Here is an 18,663-nt window from a genome sequence, read left to right on the forward strand (position 1 = left end):
TCAAGACACTTACGATTGCATTTTCATTCAGTGTCCCGCAACGAATTTAGCAAAATTCAATGTGCACATTGAAAATGCATTCCGAGCCGAATGTGTCCGCCCACTCCCGCCACGTCAATCACTGCGTGAACAAGGCGGGGCTTACAGAAGGTCAGAGACTCAAATCTCAAGAAGAGGATTCAAGTGAGAGAACATGGACAAGACACTTGGTCCATGTACGTTTTGATCATTTCGGTTTATGGCTTCAATATTTCATTCGCACTTGTGGGTGGAGCTGAAACACTGCTTTCATCTGATTGGCCGAAACGCTCCACCTTCAGCTCGTCTTTTCATTCTTTCAGGCAGAATAAGAGTCAGTGCGAGTGAAGCACTGTAATGTCTGAAACTCACTGTTAATTAGCATAATATTTGAATCAGATGTAACTGGGCACATAATTCGTGCTGCTGAGACCTGCAAATTATTTCTAGGTTGTAGTATTTTATGAATATTGTCCCACAGTGCAAATAGTTCTCTCTCTTTGGATAAAAGTGAAGTGGAAATAAAAATCAATAATAGACTGAACAGTTCCATGTCTGTAACATTTACCACTCTCATCTTTTAAGTCATAAGGCACTTATGGTTTATGGTTATGGTTTAGGTATGTGTGTGTGACATTAATAAATAATTGTAAAAATTTATATAGTTACATTTCTGAAATAAAAATAGAAAAATTTGCTCTATTCTGCTCAGTGCTCCTGTAGCCTACCCCAGAGCGCCCTCTCGCTGCTGTAGACTGTAATGTTTTCTCTTGGTTCGGAATAAGTGTGACTTATAGTCCAGTGCGACTTACAGTGTTGGGCAGTAGCGTCGCTACAAGTAGTGAAGCTACTAGTTTAACTACATTTCTCAGTAGCTTGGTCGTAGCTTTGCTGCTTTCTGAATCAAATAGCTTTTCAGTAGCGAAGCTCTTTTTTTTACCAAGTAGCGCAGTAGCTTCCACACAAGCTACATTTTCGCAAGCATTTCTGAAGCTCAAACTCAAATCGGGAAATACAACTGCTAAGATCGCTGATCCTGGATCAGTAGAGACGCGACGGCGCTACTTCATCTTGTTCATGTTTACGGTGGATAGCAACCAACCATCTGTATGATGCATTACCGCCACCTTCTGCTCCGGATGGTACCACTCCTTGGCCAGTCAGGCAAAAAATTATTTGATGAAATGATGGCATAGGATGAGGTCGGAGAACAGTTAATCCCGAGGAGTGAGTCGCCGTGGCCGTCCCTCGACAAGTACATGACACTGACAGAGATAACAGAGAGAAAATATTAGTTTTCAGATGCTGCTTGTAAAAATGATCAGGGTCCGCCCTTACGAAAGGAAAATATGTTTACCAATATATTTCTTAAAATATATTGTGATATATTGTAATATATTATTTTCCCTTTTTATTTCTAATATTTTATATATTTAAATACATTTAATAATATATTGATGACACATATATTATATAATATATTGCAAAATATACAAATGATTGCCGCTTTCAATATATTGCAATATATTGGAAAAAATAAATATAAGAATATATGCCTAATATATTACATGATATTTTCCAATATACTGCAATATATTTTTGTTTCATAAGGCCCAGCCTGGCCATTTTTTTTTGTCTTGAGGTCTTGCATTTTGTTCTGCAAAGTCCTACAGTATATTAAGCATGCCGATGCAACATGTGCATACACTTACTTGTGCGCACATTGTTAATTACATGTATTTTGATTGTTTTTGTTGCCAAATTGATAAGGAACACAAAAAACTATTAAACTAAACAATTACACCTGCCTATCTGTTTGACTGACAGTTTTAAGCACTGAGATAGCACTGACTTGTAATAAAAACGTGTTCAACATAAAAATTAGATTTTAAAAGTAGCTTAGATGTAGCAAGCGACTGTTGATGTAGCTTAGCTTGCTGCATTTCCCAGGGGGGTAGCTTCAGTGTAGTGAAGCTTCATTTACTGTAGAGTAACTGGTAGCTTAGCTCACTACATTTTCCAAGTAGCTTGCCCAACACTGGTGACTTATATCTGTTTATTCCTCGTCATGACGTATTTTTGGACTGATGCAACTTATACCGAAAAATGCGGGTAACATTATTATTATTATTAATTATTTGAGTAATTAACACAGACTAGAACTTTAATGTTTCACCAAATTCAGCTCAGATCTTCAGACTCGTCTGACTCGTGTTGCTGTATAACTGGTCAGACTTACCTTCCCAAAAAATCCTATTTAATTTAATTTCATAAATTTAACTATTTATTTCCACTTCACTGTTATCCAAGGAGACATAACTATTTGCACTGTTTTTATCAGGGGGACAATATTTATACAATACTATAACCTAGAAATAATTTAACGGGGTCTCTTGCAAGTCGCAACAGCATGAATTATGTGCCCAGCTACATCTGATTCAAATATTATGCTAATTAACAGTGAGTGTAGTTTAAGACATTACAGTGCTTCACTCGCACTGACTCTTATTCTGCCTGAAAGAATGAAAAGACCGAGCTGAAGGGGGAGCGATTCGGCCAATCAGATGAAAGCAGCGTTTCAGCTCCGCCCACAAGTGTGAATGAAATATTGAAGCCATAAACCGAAATGATCAAAACGTACATGGACCAAGTGTCTTGTCCATGTTCTCTCACTTGAATCCTCTTCTTGAGATTTGAGTCTCTTGACCTTCTGCAAGCCCCGCCTTGGTCACGCAGTGATTGACATGGCGCGAGTGGGCCGACACGTGATCGGCTCGGAATGCATTTTCAATGTGCACATTGAATTTTGCTACATTTGTTGCGGGACATTGAATGAAAATGCAATCGTAAGTGTCTTGACTGTGAGTGTTAATGCATTTAAGAAAAATAGCATTTAAATGATCATTTTGCCACAGTTTTTGCTTGAACATGTTAGACATATCTAATCATTTCTGTAATACATTTTCATTTTAATTTTGCATCTTATAAAGCGTTAAAATTAGTAGTCATTTTACATATTAAAACTGGTGTATGAAATGGCAAATGAAAATTATGTAATTTTCATTTTCATTTTGCACCAAACGTTGCACAAATGTATTGGAAAATGTAAATGTAAATACAGAAATGCATTGTCATTTTACATATTGCATTGTCGTTTTGCATATTACATCCCAAATTGAATATTGCTACCCATATGCTTCCATACAGCAGATCAAACGCCTGTTAATTAGATGAGTCAGCTTCCGACATTGCCTGTCTGTGAGGATCCCAAATATTTATTGTGAGTCACAAATTGTCTAAACATCTTCAAAAAAGCATTATTATTTCTTTGGCCGGCTGTCGTAAAAGTCCTTTCAGGCTTTCATGTCAGCGGTTGGAATACTGCCGAATACTGCAGTGGATAATACCTCATGAGAACTGGAAGTATTACATTGTGCATCATACACAATGATGATATTGGGGAGTCAAGCTCTGAAACTCAATCTGCTTGGTGGAGTCTGTTCCAAACATGAACCGAAACCTCTAGAACCGTTTTAGTGCTTATAATTTGGCAAGGCATGACTAAGAGCTCAATTTGTGGTGTGAACCATTAAACTCATGTCCAGTGTGTTTAGCGAGGGGGGGAAAAAGGATTGCGCAGCTGCTTAGTGTCAATCAAACATACGTTTTGGTGAACTTCAAGAGCTTTTAATAAAGCTGTCGATTACGGTCTGCCATTGATTTAAGACGCCACCTTTTCAAATAGCATTATGTTTATTATTTCATGCCTAGAGATGAAAACAGAAATAAAGCTACTTTTTACGACTCATGGTCATAGGATATGATGCGCATGAGGCATGCTAGTAATTAATACTGCGCATTCCATTCAGGAAAATCATGAGGACAAGAGGTATTGACAAACTGCTCTGTTTTTTCACGGTTAGGGTACAGGCCCCGCAGTGACTCACTTTAACCAAAGCCATGCTGCGCTTGTGTGTCTTGGTGGCCACATTTTTGTACCCCCAAATTGCTCAGCACAAGTGAAACCATATGTTCACTGTAAAAGTGGGCCCATTTGAACTGTGCTGTAGACTGGCCATCAGAAGAAACCATTTTAATATGCTCTCAGGGTCGACTTTAAAGAAACACTGTTGCGTTGAGCGCTCTTCGTTTGGACACGGCTTTTCCCACAGGCCTCCCCGAGCGAGAGTGCGAGTTGGCATGCGTTCTTGAAGTCATAAAAATACATAATGCAATATCCGCAATGATTTTTGAAAGGGTCCTCACAAAATGTGTTCCAGCTATGTTTGAACTGATGCTGTGTTTAAATGCTGTAGTGCATTTCCCACTCGGTTACCAAAAAGTTTCTCATTGTGCTTTTTGCTTAGAGCTTTGACTTGGTTTCAGCATCTGATTTACATCTGTCAGGAAAAACACCTTTTTTTCTGCAAAGGGGTTAATGTGTGTATTAAATATTATGACTTCCAAGCTGCGATCGTGACGGTGTGAATTTCTGTGTTTTGCGGTGCAGGAGCAGACTCAATTAAAAAGTACTGGAGCCGGTACTACCAGGGCTCTCAGGGGGTGGTGTTTGTTTTGGACAGCGCTTCGTCGGAGGAGGACCTGGAGATGGCGCGTACAGAGCTCCACTCTGCCCTGCAGCATCCGCAGCTCTGCACGCTTCCCTTCCTCATTCTGGCCAACCACCAGGACAAACCTGCTGCCCGCTCTGTACAAGAGGTAATCTAATACTCGCTTAACACTTCCCTTCCTCACCCTGGCTAACAGCCAGAACAAACCTGCCACCCGCTCTGTACAAGCCGTAACTTTACACTCGCTTAATACTCGCCTAATACTTCCCATCATTATACCGGCCAACCACTGGGACAAGCCTGCCGCCCCCTTCATACAAAAATGACCCTAATGCTTTATACCTCCCATCATCATCACATACTGATCATACACTCCATTCAAGAGGTCACTTCAAGTGATCATTCTCCTAGAAATAAGAATTCTGTTATATTTACACACCCTCATTTCATTCCAAACCTGAATGACTTACTTTCTCCTGTGGAACACAAAATAATATGTTTTGTCAATAATACAAAGAAATAAAGATGGTCCCAAACCTTATTTTCATGGATAAAAATACTGTTTTTCCAAATGATCTTCTTTTTTGTTCAGTAGATGAAAGAAATCATACGTTTTGTGAGGAAATGATGACAGAAGTCCCTTTTAAGCCCAGGACACACCAAGCCCCGACGGCAGTTGGGCAATGTTGGGTGGTTTTTGGGTGTCAGTCAGCTTTAGTTATTTTGGTGTGTTCTGAACCATTGGCTCTAGTTGGACGCCGTCAGTGGTTTTTCAGCCGGTTCCGCATGTTGAATCAGCGGCAGAGCTAGTTGGCGAGAAACAGAGCTCCAATTGCAGTTCAGCTTAGAGAATGAGCAAAAAAGAAAAAAAGGAAGTGATCAGAACTGAGGAGTAAAGAGGGAATGCCCAGACACTTGTTGTCATAATATTTGTTTCTTTCTTTCTTTATCCACTAGAAGAAGACCAAGGGCTGACGATGCCAGTGCCATTTGCAACTTAGCAGACACGATTGAAAAAAAGCTACACAAACCGTCAGTAATGAGCGTGGCTGGTGTAAACAATGGTAAAAGCAAGTGCTGCTGGCTTTGTATATCCACAGCCCTAGGTCTTCCAGTTTCCAGTTTCAATGCCAAATACAGGCTACTGCCACCTGCTGGTCTGGGAGAGTTATGTTTTCTGACGCAAGAATCCAACTACATGCTAGTTGGACATTAGCAGTAGTCTGTCTGGTGTATTCTAGTGCAATTTGTTTTGCCCCGACGTAGGCAACATGAGGCAACATCACAGTCGCCTTTCCTCAGGGCTAGATCTATGGCATAGGTTTTGTGTGTCCCTACCCTTAAGGCAAGATGTCGCTCGGCACTTTGGCCAGATATTTCCAGTAATGCAGTAAGTACAGCTCCTATAGAGTGTTTTCATGACATGTCATCAATCCGTAAGTCTGCCATATTGGTGCCACTGAATGTAAACAATGAATGAAGAAATGAGGCATTTATATAGCATTATATCAATACCAGTGAACCTGAAAATTGTGCTGAAAATGGTCAGTTATTGTCATGTTTTGGGCTGTACTAATCAGTGGGGCCAGGAAAAGCATTTGGAGTACTATAGACTGCCAAAAGTTAAAACAAATCACAGAGAAGAGTGCAAAAACTGTCTGAGGAAAGAAGGCGTTCGCCAAACTGAACCAGGATTTCCAGGTCGAGAATCTTGACGACATTTATGTTTGCTCTTATCATTTCTTGTCAGGTAGGTGAAATAATAGGCTAATATCGTAACTCAGTGCTTCCTACTCCTTGAGCAAAATCGAAACATTCATTTAGGGATTTGTACTTCACCACTGCCTGCAGCGTCTTCACACACAGACAAAACATGCTAGAGAAGTGTAAAGTGTGATATAATATACCTCTGTAAATAAATACAATTTAAATTCATGATCACACTTTTATGCCCTTTGAAAGGAACATATAAGCTCCCTTTAAACTGAAATCATGATGGGATATCCTGTGTTGTCTGCTTCGCAGAGCACTTATGGTTGAATAGAACAAACGTGTGATAAGAGAAATGTCTAAACTAATACAACTTGTATAGATTTGTATCACCTATTAACTTTAATTTGTCAAAATATTAAACACTTTCCAGCTTACGGAGTCCTTCTTTAAATGATTTAGCAACTTACACTTGTTTTTTTTTTTTTTCTGTGGTTTAGACCAGAGAAAAGATGTTGTTGTTTTTTACATCTGAGTATCTCCAATATGCATCCAGGTAACTGACCAAAATGTGGCATAGGTACAAACGCTCTGTTTACTTGTGATAGAGCTAAATTGTGATAGAGCAGAATTTCCTGAGATTTGTCAGTGTTACCTTAAAACAACAGATTGTTTCTTTGATCTTTAGCTCAAATCACACACAAACTGTCAAGCCAAGGCTAATCGTGTAAATGCATATTGTAATGAAAATTCATGTCTCTATGAAAACTGCAAGGTGGGACCTTAGACACCATAGTTGAGTGTAATGATTTTCCACATTATTGTTTTTTTAATTTATATGTTGTAGGCTCTTTATCTAAATTTCAGCACACTTTGTAAAAAGGTAAAAAAAAAAAAAAAAAAAAAACTTTTGCATTGAGCAGTTTAATCCAAGTCTTCTGAAGAGTCACGACCGGGTTATATGATGAACAGATTTAATGTATTTTTTTTATTCACACATTCATGAACATAAAGAAAATCTCAGCCACACTTGCTTGATATACAAGAACAAAACTCATTGCATTTCTTGCAGAAGGCTTTCAGTGGAGGGGCAGAAATCTCTCAGATGTGACAATTAAAAATATCTTCATTTGTGTTCAGAGGATGAAAAACATCTGATGGGTTTGGAACAACATGAGGTTGAGTAAATAATGCCAGAATTTTCATTTGGGGATGAACTAACCCTTTAAATAACAACAACATTAGGCAACACTGTGTCTGTTTCAGAGGATTTGATTGTTATTTGCAAACACTCACAGGCCACAAGACACTCTCCCACAGTTCTGCAGCACCCAGCTTACCCACTTTCTCAGGCTTTCCTGACAATAAGTCTTTGTATTGTTGGGAGCCCAAAATACTGGTGGTGTGGGGAATCTCTACAGCTGTTGTCCCATCTCATAAGAGCGTATTCATTTTACCATTTACTCTATTTTAGATTCTTTCAAACATCATTTCAAAAGCAAGTGGCATCAAAATTAAGATAAATTGCTAACTGCTGTTAGTAATAGCAAACAGTTGGAATGTGTGGCATGTCTCTGCCGTCACATTTCTATTTTAATGGTCCCCTTGTCACTTTTATGTTTGGAGGATTGAATTACTCAGCCTGTGCGTCTTTTTTCTGAATGATTTGGAGTCTGTGTGTTTTTTGCCTAATACCATGAATGTTGAATTTGTGTGTCCGTGTGTGAGTGTGCATGCGCGCACATCTGCTCCGAGTGGAGAAATCGGTCCACGGGCTGCAGGATATCACCCAATGCACAGAGTGCTATTTAACTGGCTGAGAAGTGGTCCTAAATGAGCAGTAAATATCTGCCTTTAGAGAATAATACATCCCAGTTCACTGATGTGTGTCAAAATGCGGCTTTTCAGTTGGCAGTGACACTGGCTCTCCATGCTGGAGATGCAATTTGTGTTACACAAGATCAGACCTGACCAGCCTGTTTTCCATCAAATTGCTCTCAATCGATTTAAAACTGGATCAGAGCTCCTGGACCTCCTATGGGTATTTTTTGAAAGAAGAAAAGATCCACTGTGCAGAAAACAGAAAAGGAACTGGTCCAATATTTTTTTGGCCATTATAAGGGATAAAGTTACTGCCAGCATTTATAAAAAAAAACGAAAAAAAAAACCCATCTGTAAAATTCAATTACGTTATGAAAAACTTCAATCTGATTTTCATATATAAATAAATCAGGGATGATAGTCAATTATTTTTTTTATCTAATTAATTACATGATGTGGTGATTAAGCAAATTAATCACAAATTAAATTTGACTGAGAAAATACCCTGAAAATATAATTTAAAGCCATTGTTGTGTTAAATGAAAAAAAGTAGCTTAAGAAATGTTTAATTTGGTTTAACACAAAATGTATTACACATAAACATTTAGTCAACAACAGCCTAACATAAACTATGAAGGATAAAAGAAGATCGATATTTCATGAGAATTTCAATAGTTTTTGTTTTTACAATGAAAGTCATTGGTAACCAAATCTGCTTGTTTGCCAACATTCTTTATTATTTTAAGTCATACAGGTTTTAAACAACAAAAGGGCGAGTAAATTATGACAGAATTTTACTTTTTGGGTTAACTATCACTTGATTTGATTGATTGATTTTTTTATTTTTTTATGCAGTGATATTCTAAATAAGAAACCAAAACTGCCAGTAGGTGGTGGTAAATGTTTTTGGTTAAGAGTCTTTCATTCATTTATTCATTCATTCATTCATTCAATTTGTTCAAACTGCTGAGAAAATATGAGACAAAAACTCATACAGAGGCAGTTTTTGCCCCAGTATCGTAAATTTTAAGGGCATATAATTGCATTTTGTAGGCTAGATCACGGAGTGAATTGTTGCCCTGCATCATGTTTGTCATCAGTCAACTCTATAAAATATATGATGATGTACAGGTCTGAGGGCTGTGTGTTTTTAATTAAATGTTAAATTGCATAAGTTTTCCATAATTAATCCAATTAATGCGCTAAAATGACTGCCCTAGTATGACTGGGTGTATGTACATATAGAGAAGTGTACTTTACACTTCTCTAGTTAGTACTATTTAGTTAGCACATTAACACAAGACTAGATCCAAGAAGTGATGTGAGAGACCGGCTCCGTTCAGTCAGTACAGACCTGAAATCTGTGGCTTTTGTGGTTACACAGCAATCTGGGTTCGAACAACAGACCCATTAATTTTTTTGCTCGGAATTTGCTCAGCCGACTTTGGCATGGTTTTCAGCACTGGGTGCCAAGGCTGGTGTCTGATCAGCAGGAGAAACACAATTCTCCCTCATACGACATGAACACCCACACACACACACACACACACACACTCCACTGTCTGGGTGTCTGTCTGGCTTTACACCCCTTCCTCAGTCTCTCATGTTACTTGCTGTGGGAAAGATTTGTGCTGTTCATTTTTGCTCCTTCTCTCTCTCTATCTTCGTTCTAATTTTGATTAAGCGAAGATACTGGAGCCTAATGAACCCCATGATTTAGACACTGACATTAGTCATGAAATGGCAATCTATCACAGTACTGAAATAGTTCGGGCAAAAGTAAACAAAAATGTCAAACATTGAAATGTATTCATATATGTATTAATGATAATTTTTAATATTACCAAATACAACTCAACTAGCTTGTCTTTATAATTTGAGCAGGAACAGACTCCCTCTACTTTTTTTTTTTAAATAATCATTATTTTTTAAGAGTTCTGTTTTGTTTGGCAACATTGTGAAGAAAAAAAGTAGCCAACCATTTATATCGATGACTTAAAGCCTCAGCTTTTTGTGTCAACAGTAGACTGAGCAAATGGCAAAGTTTTTTGGTTTCTTTGCATAGTTTTGCTCATTGTTTTTGGAGATTGAATAACCTGTCCATATTGGCATATGTCTAATTTGACTTAATTTTGCTTCTGTCACCTGAAAAACTGATTTAGATAAAAAACTGATTTTTGATAAAGCTAAAATGCTTTTCTAAGCCAGTATTACAATTCTAAGGAAATGCTGACTTTCTTTCAAACCAGCACTCTAGTTTTGACCATTACAGGTGTGTGTGTGTGTACTTTTTAAATCCTTTCCTCATGCTTAAAAGAGACTCTTGTATCTTTGATATATAGTAACCCTGGAGCTCTATGGTGCTTAAATGCAAGGGCTTGGCAGTTGAAACTCTACCCAGCAGAGTCACAGTCACTGGTGTAATTTACTGCCCCTGTCTCCCCATCTGCTCTTTGGAAGCAGCTCCCCCCATGTGGTAATGGAAGGGGTCAATGTCTTGCCTTTAAAAGAACCGCCAGGTTTTTCCCTGCATGACCCAGTCCCCGTCCCCTTCTCCTGTGGCTGATCTCACTGGGTTGTGATTTAGAGTAATAATAAAATTACCACGGCTCTGGAGGTAGACAGGGCACCCATAACATCTGGCTCAAATAAAGTTATGACTGATAGAGATGGATGCACACAGAACCAACATGAGTGGGAGACGTACACAGACCCCAATCTCCAGAACTGGACCCGTTTCAGATGACAGATGTCTTCGGGTCCTATCCACTAATGCATGCAGATACCATTTGACATTGCTTTCCTTACAGAGAGAGAGAGCTGGAAAGCAAACATATTTGGTGTTTGTTTTATCTGCTCCTCTCATGTCCTCACTGACCCTCTTGATTTGCTTTTCTCATTTTCGATACTCATACACCCTCCTTGCTCAACGATACTCTCATTCCTGGAGATTGCTTTCTCGCCAAATTCATTTTGCTTTACAATGGAATTGAATTTCAATGTGTTGACCAACATTCAGCAATAAGATGTACAACATACCTTAAGTCGCAACATACGTGAAGTGGTGCTGAGTGGTTTTGTTGTCTCTGAAATACATTGGAGAGGATAGAAATCTTAGGGAAGTCCTCATTGCCATCAGGCGCCATCAATTGAATGTTTTGCAGCGGGGAGGAATTTTTCCACGTCTTGAAAGATGTGTTTGAGACGTGAAGACAAAGGCAATCTTGTGTGCCTGATTCAGGTCATTCTGCTGAGAGAGGCGACTAGTGCTGCCACATGGAGTACTTTGTCTTGTGGTCAGTGCCCAGTGTCTGAGCAACCAGCAGCGTCTGCTTGAAGACCATATGGTCATGGATCCTGGACTATGCAGTTGAAGTATCTAAATTCTTGCTCTGTGTTTTTGGACAATGTGCTGTATTGAGATTACAGCACACAAACCAGAGAACAAGTTGTAATCGAGATCACAGTAAATCATTTATAGTATAAAAAGCTTTTCACAAGGATACATCATGTGCTGGAAAATATTATAGTTTCATAATGACAATTATTGTCCTTTCTTCTGTTCTTTGAACAGAGATGTCATGTACAGTCTGGCAGAGATGATGCCCACCTTCTGTATGGAACAAACTGTACAAGCAAGACATGAGATTCACGGGTCGCGTAGACACCACCATGTGTGTGAGCATCACAAGCTATCTTTTTAGCAGAACACAGTGCCCCATAATAAACCCACATTGCTTTACCTCAGAGATAGTGTTGGTTCTTGGCCGTCTCCATGTTTCCAGTGACTTGAGCACTGAATGCTGATGTCTTATTGAAGGTTTAGCATTCAGCTGGATCTCCTCATGATTTCAGCTTCCTGACAGCCTGATGAATGAAGCTGTCCTTCAGTCTGCTGGTCCTGGCATGGAGACTCCGCAGTCTCCTTCCTGATAGCAACAGACTGAAGAAGCTGTTTGATGGGTGGGTGGGATCACCTGCGATGCAGAGGGCTTTACGGGTGAGATGGGTTCTGTAAATGTCCTGGAGGGACGGGAGGGAGACACCAGCGATCTTCTCAGCTGCTCTCACTATGCATTGAAGGGTCTTCCGGCAGGACACGTTGCAGGTACCATACCACACAGTGATGCAGTTAGTCAGGATGCTCTCGATGGTGCCTTCTGTAGAAGGGGCACATGATGGGGGCCAGGGCTCTGGCTCTTCTCAGTTTGTGGAGGAAGTAGGGACGCTGCTGTGCATTCTTGGCCATGTTGTCGATCCAGGAGAGGTCCTCTGTGATGTGCACACCCAGGAACTTGGTGCTGCTCACCCTCTTCACAGTCACACTGTTGATGGTCAAAGGAGCATGTTGAGTGTGCACTCTCCTAAAGTCAACAACAGTCTCCCTGGTCTTCTCCGCATTCAGAGAGATTGTTGTCACTGCACCACCCAGCCAGGCAGTTCATCTCTCCCGTAGTTTGTCTCATCTCTGTTACTAATGAGACCCACCACAGCCGCAAACTTAATAAAGAGGTTAGAGTTGTGTGACCGTGTGCAGTCGTGGATCAGCAGAGTGAAGAGGAGAGGGCTCAGCACACATCCTTGTGGGGCTCCAGTGTTCAGTGTGATGGTGCTGGATGTGTTGCATGTCGGTGATGGTGAAGGCCTCCAAAGCAAATCGAGATTCCGCAGCTCTTCGGCCTGTGCGGAGTTTAACCCTAAAAAAGTGGTTCTGCCGACATCGAGCAGAAACTCACGACTGTATATGCGTGCTTAAAGACAGGCAGACGCGATGAAAAAACACTGTCACTCACAGGACAAAAAACACGAAAACACTGTTCTGATGGGAGAGAGAGAAGCCGCTACGTGTGGACGCACCGCTATCTTGTTGTCTATGAATGAAAAAAAAACATTAAAAAGTACATGATGAGAGATGCAATACGACGAAAACAGTCACAGCTATGGGCAACTGGTGATTGGCAGCTTCATCACGACAATGCACCTGCCTATGCATCACATCTCGTGTAGAGTATTTTGTTGAAATATCAAATCACACAGGTGACTCAGCCCTCCTACAGCCCATATTTGGCACCCTTCTGGCTTTTCCCAAAATTAAAATCACCTTTGAAAGGGACTGAGGCGTCATTGTCCTATGTATAATGTTTCTTGTATCTTGTATCTTTTACGATAAAATCTCAATTCTTCATATTACATGGTTGGATACTTTCTGGATAGCCCTCGAACAACATTGGTTTTCAATCCTGGTCCTGGGAACCCAGCACTGCAGATTTTGTATGTCTCTCTTATTTAACACACATGATTCAGATTATCAGCTTGCTAGAGAGTTTCATGAGCTGACGTTCTTGTAGAGTTTTTGTTGTTGTAGAGTTCACAACTACTTCTTACTGTAGATTTTAATGTTGATGTTCAGAAAACTTGGTGATCAACCTGGTGACTACACATTTTTTACGTACCCTGTTCCTTGACATAGTAGGCTTCTAGTTCTAGGCCAGCTAGGTTTTAAGGTTCAGGAATGGGCATCGGTCCAATATGTGGAAAGGCTGCACCAGATTGCTCATCTTGTAATGGACTATTTTTGCGTCTGCAGACCCCATTTGGCCTGCAACAACCACTCTCACTGAATAACTTCTCTCATGAGTAACAGTTACAATTAGGTATTTTTAAACAATTTGATTTGCAGTCTTGGAAGTCTGAATGGAAAGCCTTGCATAATATGTGAGTTTGAGCAGGTCACGTTAGAAGGGTGTGAACATGTGTAAAGGAAGCTTTTGTGAACATGTGTAAAGGAAGTGAAATAACATATGGATGACTGTCTGCAGAGGTAGTATCAAGGATTGAATGTTTGTCTATGAATCACCACTGATATGGCCTGGGGCTCCCAGCTGGGATTATGTTTAGGTAAAGTGTTGTTGAAGATATCCAGGGGGGCAGGTTCAGCTCCTTTTAATATGTTCCTAATGTTCTGGAGCCAGACTCAGTGAGTTTTGAGAACTCTGAACTTCACTTCAGTCATCACCGTAACTCAAACACATGCTTACATAAGAGCCGACCAACACTAATCACGATGACAGGAAGTTATTATTTGGGGGGCAGGAGGTTGGGGGCGGTCATGGCATCGGAGCAAATTGTTCATTTTCATCTCAGGTGCAGAAATCCAGTGATTGCAATACATTTTGTTTTGTTCCACATCTGACAGCATAAACTGTTTGTCTGTTGCAGCTTTGTCTCATTATTCATGTTCTAGATTTGCAAAGACGTTGCTGTCAGGAGAGATTGAGCAATACATAAAGCACATGAATACACCTCTAATACATGCACATGTATACCCATGTTGCTTGGCCAGCACTTTTTGTTTTGAAACTTGAACACGATTTTGGCTGAAGCCCTTGTTCTGAGCTACTTTGTCAGGAATGTTTCTTCACGGAGGAATCCCCAGCGACAGGGCCTTCATTGCCCTGCATCAAATACTGTTCCATTTATTAATATGAGGAAATCTCTTCAGAAAGGGAGTGCAGCCTCCAGTACGTGAATAGAGGGGGCCCATGAAACTGCTGTGGTTTGCTGTGGAATGAGCCTGATTTAACATATGAATAACAGAAACTAGAGCTTTGCAAAACAACTGGACAGAGTCTCAGTATTTGGGGGAGGAGGTGTTCACGCCACTGTTTCTCTATAGCGGTCTGCTTCAACTCCATCTTTGGACCGAAAACCTCTTCATGTTTGTAAATGATGAATATCACAATGCTTATGCATTTCTATCTTTGGAAACTCATTGTGACATGATCTTTGAAACAACTCTCCCAATGGTAACATTTGCAGTATGCTGAAGAATTTAGTACTTCCATTGGCAAATTTCTCCCTTTTTAGGCAGCAGGGCTGCAGGTGGTTCTGTGTGTGTGGTTAAGTCTACGAACTTCAGAGTCTGATGGATATCAGATGGATTTGTTAATCATAGTTTGAGTGGGTTTGTTGATGTGGGCTTGCCAGCAGGTCACCTGTCAGTGCCTTAGGCAGTGCGCCTGTGTGCGTATGTTCTTTCTTTGTGCGTGAGTTCCTCAAGTGAAGGTCAGTCCACAAAAACGCACAGGGCAAGAGGCAGTTGATTGGTGGTTGGATAGTTTGACCAATAAGAGACCTTGTGGTCTTGCAATGCTGCAGTTAATTAGATCAATCCCAGTTCCTTTTTATCATGTTGCAAATCCAGATGTGAACCGTCAAGCTTGACGCAAATTGAGTTACTGTAAATCTGCCCTATGACCAGGCAAACACACTATGAAAGCGCATAGGACAAGAGACTTGTTCACGGCCCCTGACCTGGAACCTGTGAGCTTCTGACTTTGTGCAGGGGCATCGGTAGTCAGACTCTGGCAAAGTGATTTAGTCACATCTTTATCCCACTGACCCCGGAAAGGCTTCATCCAAACTTGTCATAAAGAGAAAGATCTGTAGTAAACCAGGTGTAAAAGCCAATCTGGCTTGAAGAGTGTGCAGATTTAGTTGGCGCCATGAGAGCCTTGCACATGTCCTGAGGTTAGCTTCATCTTGGGCTTTCCCAAGGTTTCTCAGTAGGGACCTATGCTAATATTTGTGTGTGCTGATATAAAATCTGGTTTCTTAGAACCAGGGCTTGAAAATGAAAAAAAAAAAATTCTATTAAATAGGAATAAATGTCTCCCCAGCAGATTGGTGGCCAAGACACGGGCGAGTCGGACCAACGTTTTTTGTCATCCCAGATCTCATATGGGATTTGAATAAGTTCAGTTTTGTCACCGATACAAATTTTGAGCTTCTCTCCAAACCTCCTCCGGTCTTCAGGTGTTAAAGTGCTTATATATTGTGGATTTTGCCCACTAACTCTCTTGAAAGTGCTCGTCGTGTCTTTACAGCCCGCCATACTGTTTGTTTTGTTGCCACACAATCACTCGCGCATGCGTACAAAGATGTCAACAAAGATCCTCCTATTACTTCCGAAAATTAAAGGCTAAAATGCCTGTAGTCTAAAGCAAAATGTTTAAAAACATTATAAAAACAGTTATTAGTTTAGGCCAGTGGTTCCCAACCTTTTCCAATTCGCGGCCCACAAAAACAAACACGTATGTTTGTGCGGCCCACTGCAAAAAAATTAACTGACCCCGCTATTGTTGGGTTAATAACATAGTACTTAGTATTGTTAACTGTATTCATTGAATGAACTAGGGCTGTGCGATATGAGAAAAAAAACAAAAAACTATCGCGATTTATTTGATCAATTTTGCCATTTCAATTTTAATCGTAATTTTGACACACACAGATATGCTTTACAGTCATAAATGCATTCAAGGTGAATTTGAAACATATTTCCAAAAGAAAACTAATTAGAGCTTTATCAAAAAGTTTCTATTAATTTCTATTAATCGCACAGCCCTAGAATGAACTGGCAACGAACAGAAAATAACTAGGGCTGGCCTTGCTCAGCAAAATGGGAAAACCAGATCCAGCGAGAGCTCGGCAGCGGGTAGACAGTCAGCAGAGCAAGCAGTGAGGAGGGAACATGTTGACAGCCAATTATGCATGTTTGAATTTGTTGCTCTGTAGTCTATGCAGACCACAGGTTGAAAACCACTGGTTTAGGCTATAAAAACGTCAATCCAAAAACGAATTAATCTAAGGTAAAGCTGATGTCTACCTCTCTCTTTCGGCACAAATCCAAATGTTTCCATGTTATCCGACGTATCTGGATGCAAAAATTGTATTTAATATAAAGAATATAGTATAATGGTAAATGTATAATAAGTAATGCTGTATATGCGTCCGGAAGTTGGACTCCAAATTTCATTCTAAGAATTATTTTGAGGTTAATATAGCAAATGAAAACTGTTCAGCTTCCAGGAAATTTGAATAGCTCCACTAGGCTATTTTAGTTCCCATCCCTCCACAACAAATCATTTCAATTAACAGTATTTAGAAAAGAACAATGCTTAAAAATATAAGAAGCTATAGCAATATTAAAGCGTTAGTTCACCCAAAAATGAAAATTATGTCATTAATAACTCACCCTCATGTCGTTCCAAACCAGTAAGACCTCCATTTATCTTCTGAACACAGTTTAAGATATTTTAGATTTAGTCCGAGAGCTCTCAGTCCCTCCATTAAAACTGTGTTTACGGTATTCTGTTCATGTCCAGAAAGGTAAGAAAAACATCATCAAAGTAGTCCATGTGACATCAGAGGGTCAGTTAGAATATTTTGAAGCATCGAAAATAATTTTGGTCTAAAAATAGCAAAAACTACAACTTTTTTCAGTATTGTCTTCTCTTCCGTGTCTGTTGTGTGAGAGTTCAAAACAAAGCAGTTTGTCATATCCGGTTCGTGAACCAATCATTCGATGTAACCGGATCTTTTTGAACCAGTTCACCAAATCGAGCTGAATCATTTTAAACGGTTCGCGTCTCCAATTCGCATTAAAACACAAATGACTTAAGCTGTTAACTTTTTGAATGTGGCTGACACTCCCTCTGAGTTCAAACAAACCAATATCCCGGAGTATACTCAAACAGTACACTGACTGAACTGCTGTGAAGAGAGAACTGAAGATGAACACCGAGCCGAGCCAGATAATGACTCGTTCACGAGTCAAGAACTGGTTGTATCGGTTTTTGGATCACCAGTAGTGGTTTCGGACAGTTCGATTCAATAAACCGGTTGAAAAAAAACGGTTCACTGCTTCTTTTGCGCTAGACGTAATGGCGTTATTTGCGATGATTGCCCTTCAATCAAGCCTTCGGGTTTTTCCCGTGTTCTTAACACTAGCACAAACAGTTCAGAATCAATCACCAAAAGAATCAGTTCGGTTCAGACGCTCTGTGTGTCGGTCTGTTTCACACTGAATCACACATGCGTAGTATCATCAGTTCATCGGTTCTCGAATCGGACACGTCTGACAGAAACGGTTCTTGACTTGTGAACGAGTCATTATCTGGCTCGACTCTGTGTTCATCTTCAGTTCTCTCTTCACAGCAGTTCAGTCAGTGTACTGTTTGAGTACATGAATTACTCCGGGATATTGGTTTGTTTGAACTCAGAGGGAGTGTCAGCCACATTAAAAAAAGTTAACAGCTTAAGTCATTTGTGTAACAAACGATTCAGTTCGATTTGGTGAACTGGTTCAAAAAGATCCGGTTACATCGAATGATTCGTTCGCGAACCGGATATGACAAACTGCTTTGTTTTGAACTCTCTCACAACAGACACAAAAGAGAAGACAATGCTGAATAAAGTCATAGTTTTTGCTATTTTTGGACCAAAATGTATTTTCGATGCTTCAAAATATTCTAACAGACCCTCTGATGTCACATGGACTACTTTGATGATGTTTTTCTTAACTTTCTGGACATGGACAGTATACCGTACACACAGTTTGCTGCATATATATATATATATATATATATATATATACACGTAGCATATTTTAACCATGCAGCAAACCTTTTTAAATATTTTGATAATTTACTGAAAATAAATAAATGACTTTTTAAACAGTTTAACTGATTATTAATCGTTCAAA

At 39.8% G+C, this 18,663-nt stretch overlaps 1 protein-coding gene across 3 annotated transcripts in view; it reads left to right on the forward strand.

Annotated features, from left to right (window-relative positions):
- The window catches only part of LOC113054092 (ADP-ribosylation factor-like protein 15), a 49,101-nt gene that overhangs the window by 23,312 nt on the left and 7,126 nt on the right, over positions 1-18,663 (forward strand). For 2 of the 3 annotated variants that reach the window (XM_026219407.1, XM_026219408.1), the window contains exon 4: positions 4,529-4,737. In XM_026219407.1, coding sequence (XP_026075192.1) covers positions 4,529-4,737 — 209 coding nt within the window. Of the gene's footprint in view, positions 1-4,528; positions 4,738-5,546; positions 5,654-18,663 lie in introns of all 3 variants that reach the window. The other variant, XR_003277348.1, reaches the window with a different exon arrangement.

The sequence above is a fragment of the Carassius auratus genome, chromosome 35, assembly GCF_003368295.1.
Source record: "Carassius auratus strain Wakin chromosome 35, ASM336829v1, whole genome shotgun sequence".
NCBI classification, from domain to species: Eukaryota; Metazoa; Chordata; class Actinopteri; order Cypriniformes; family Cyprinidae; genus Carassius; species Carassius auratus.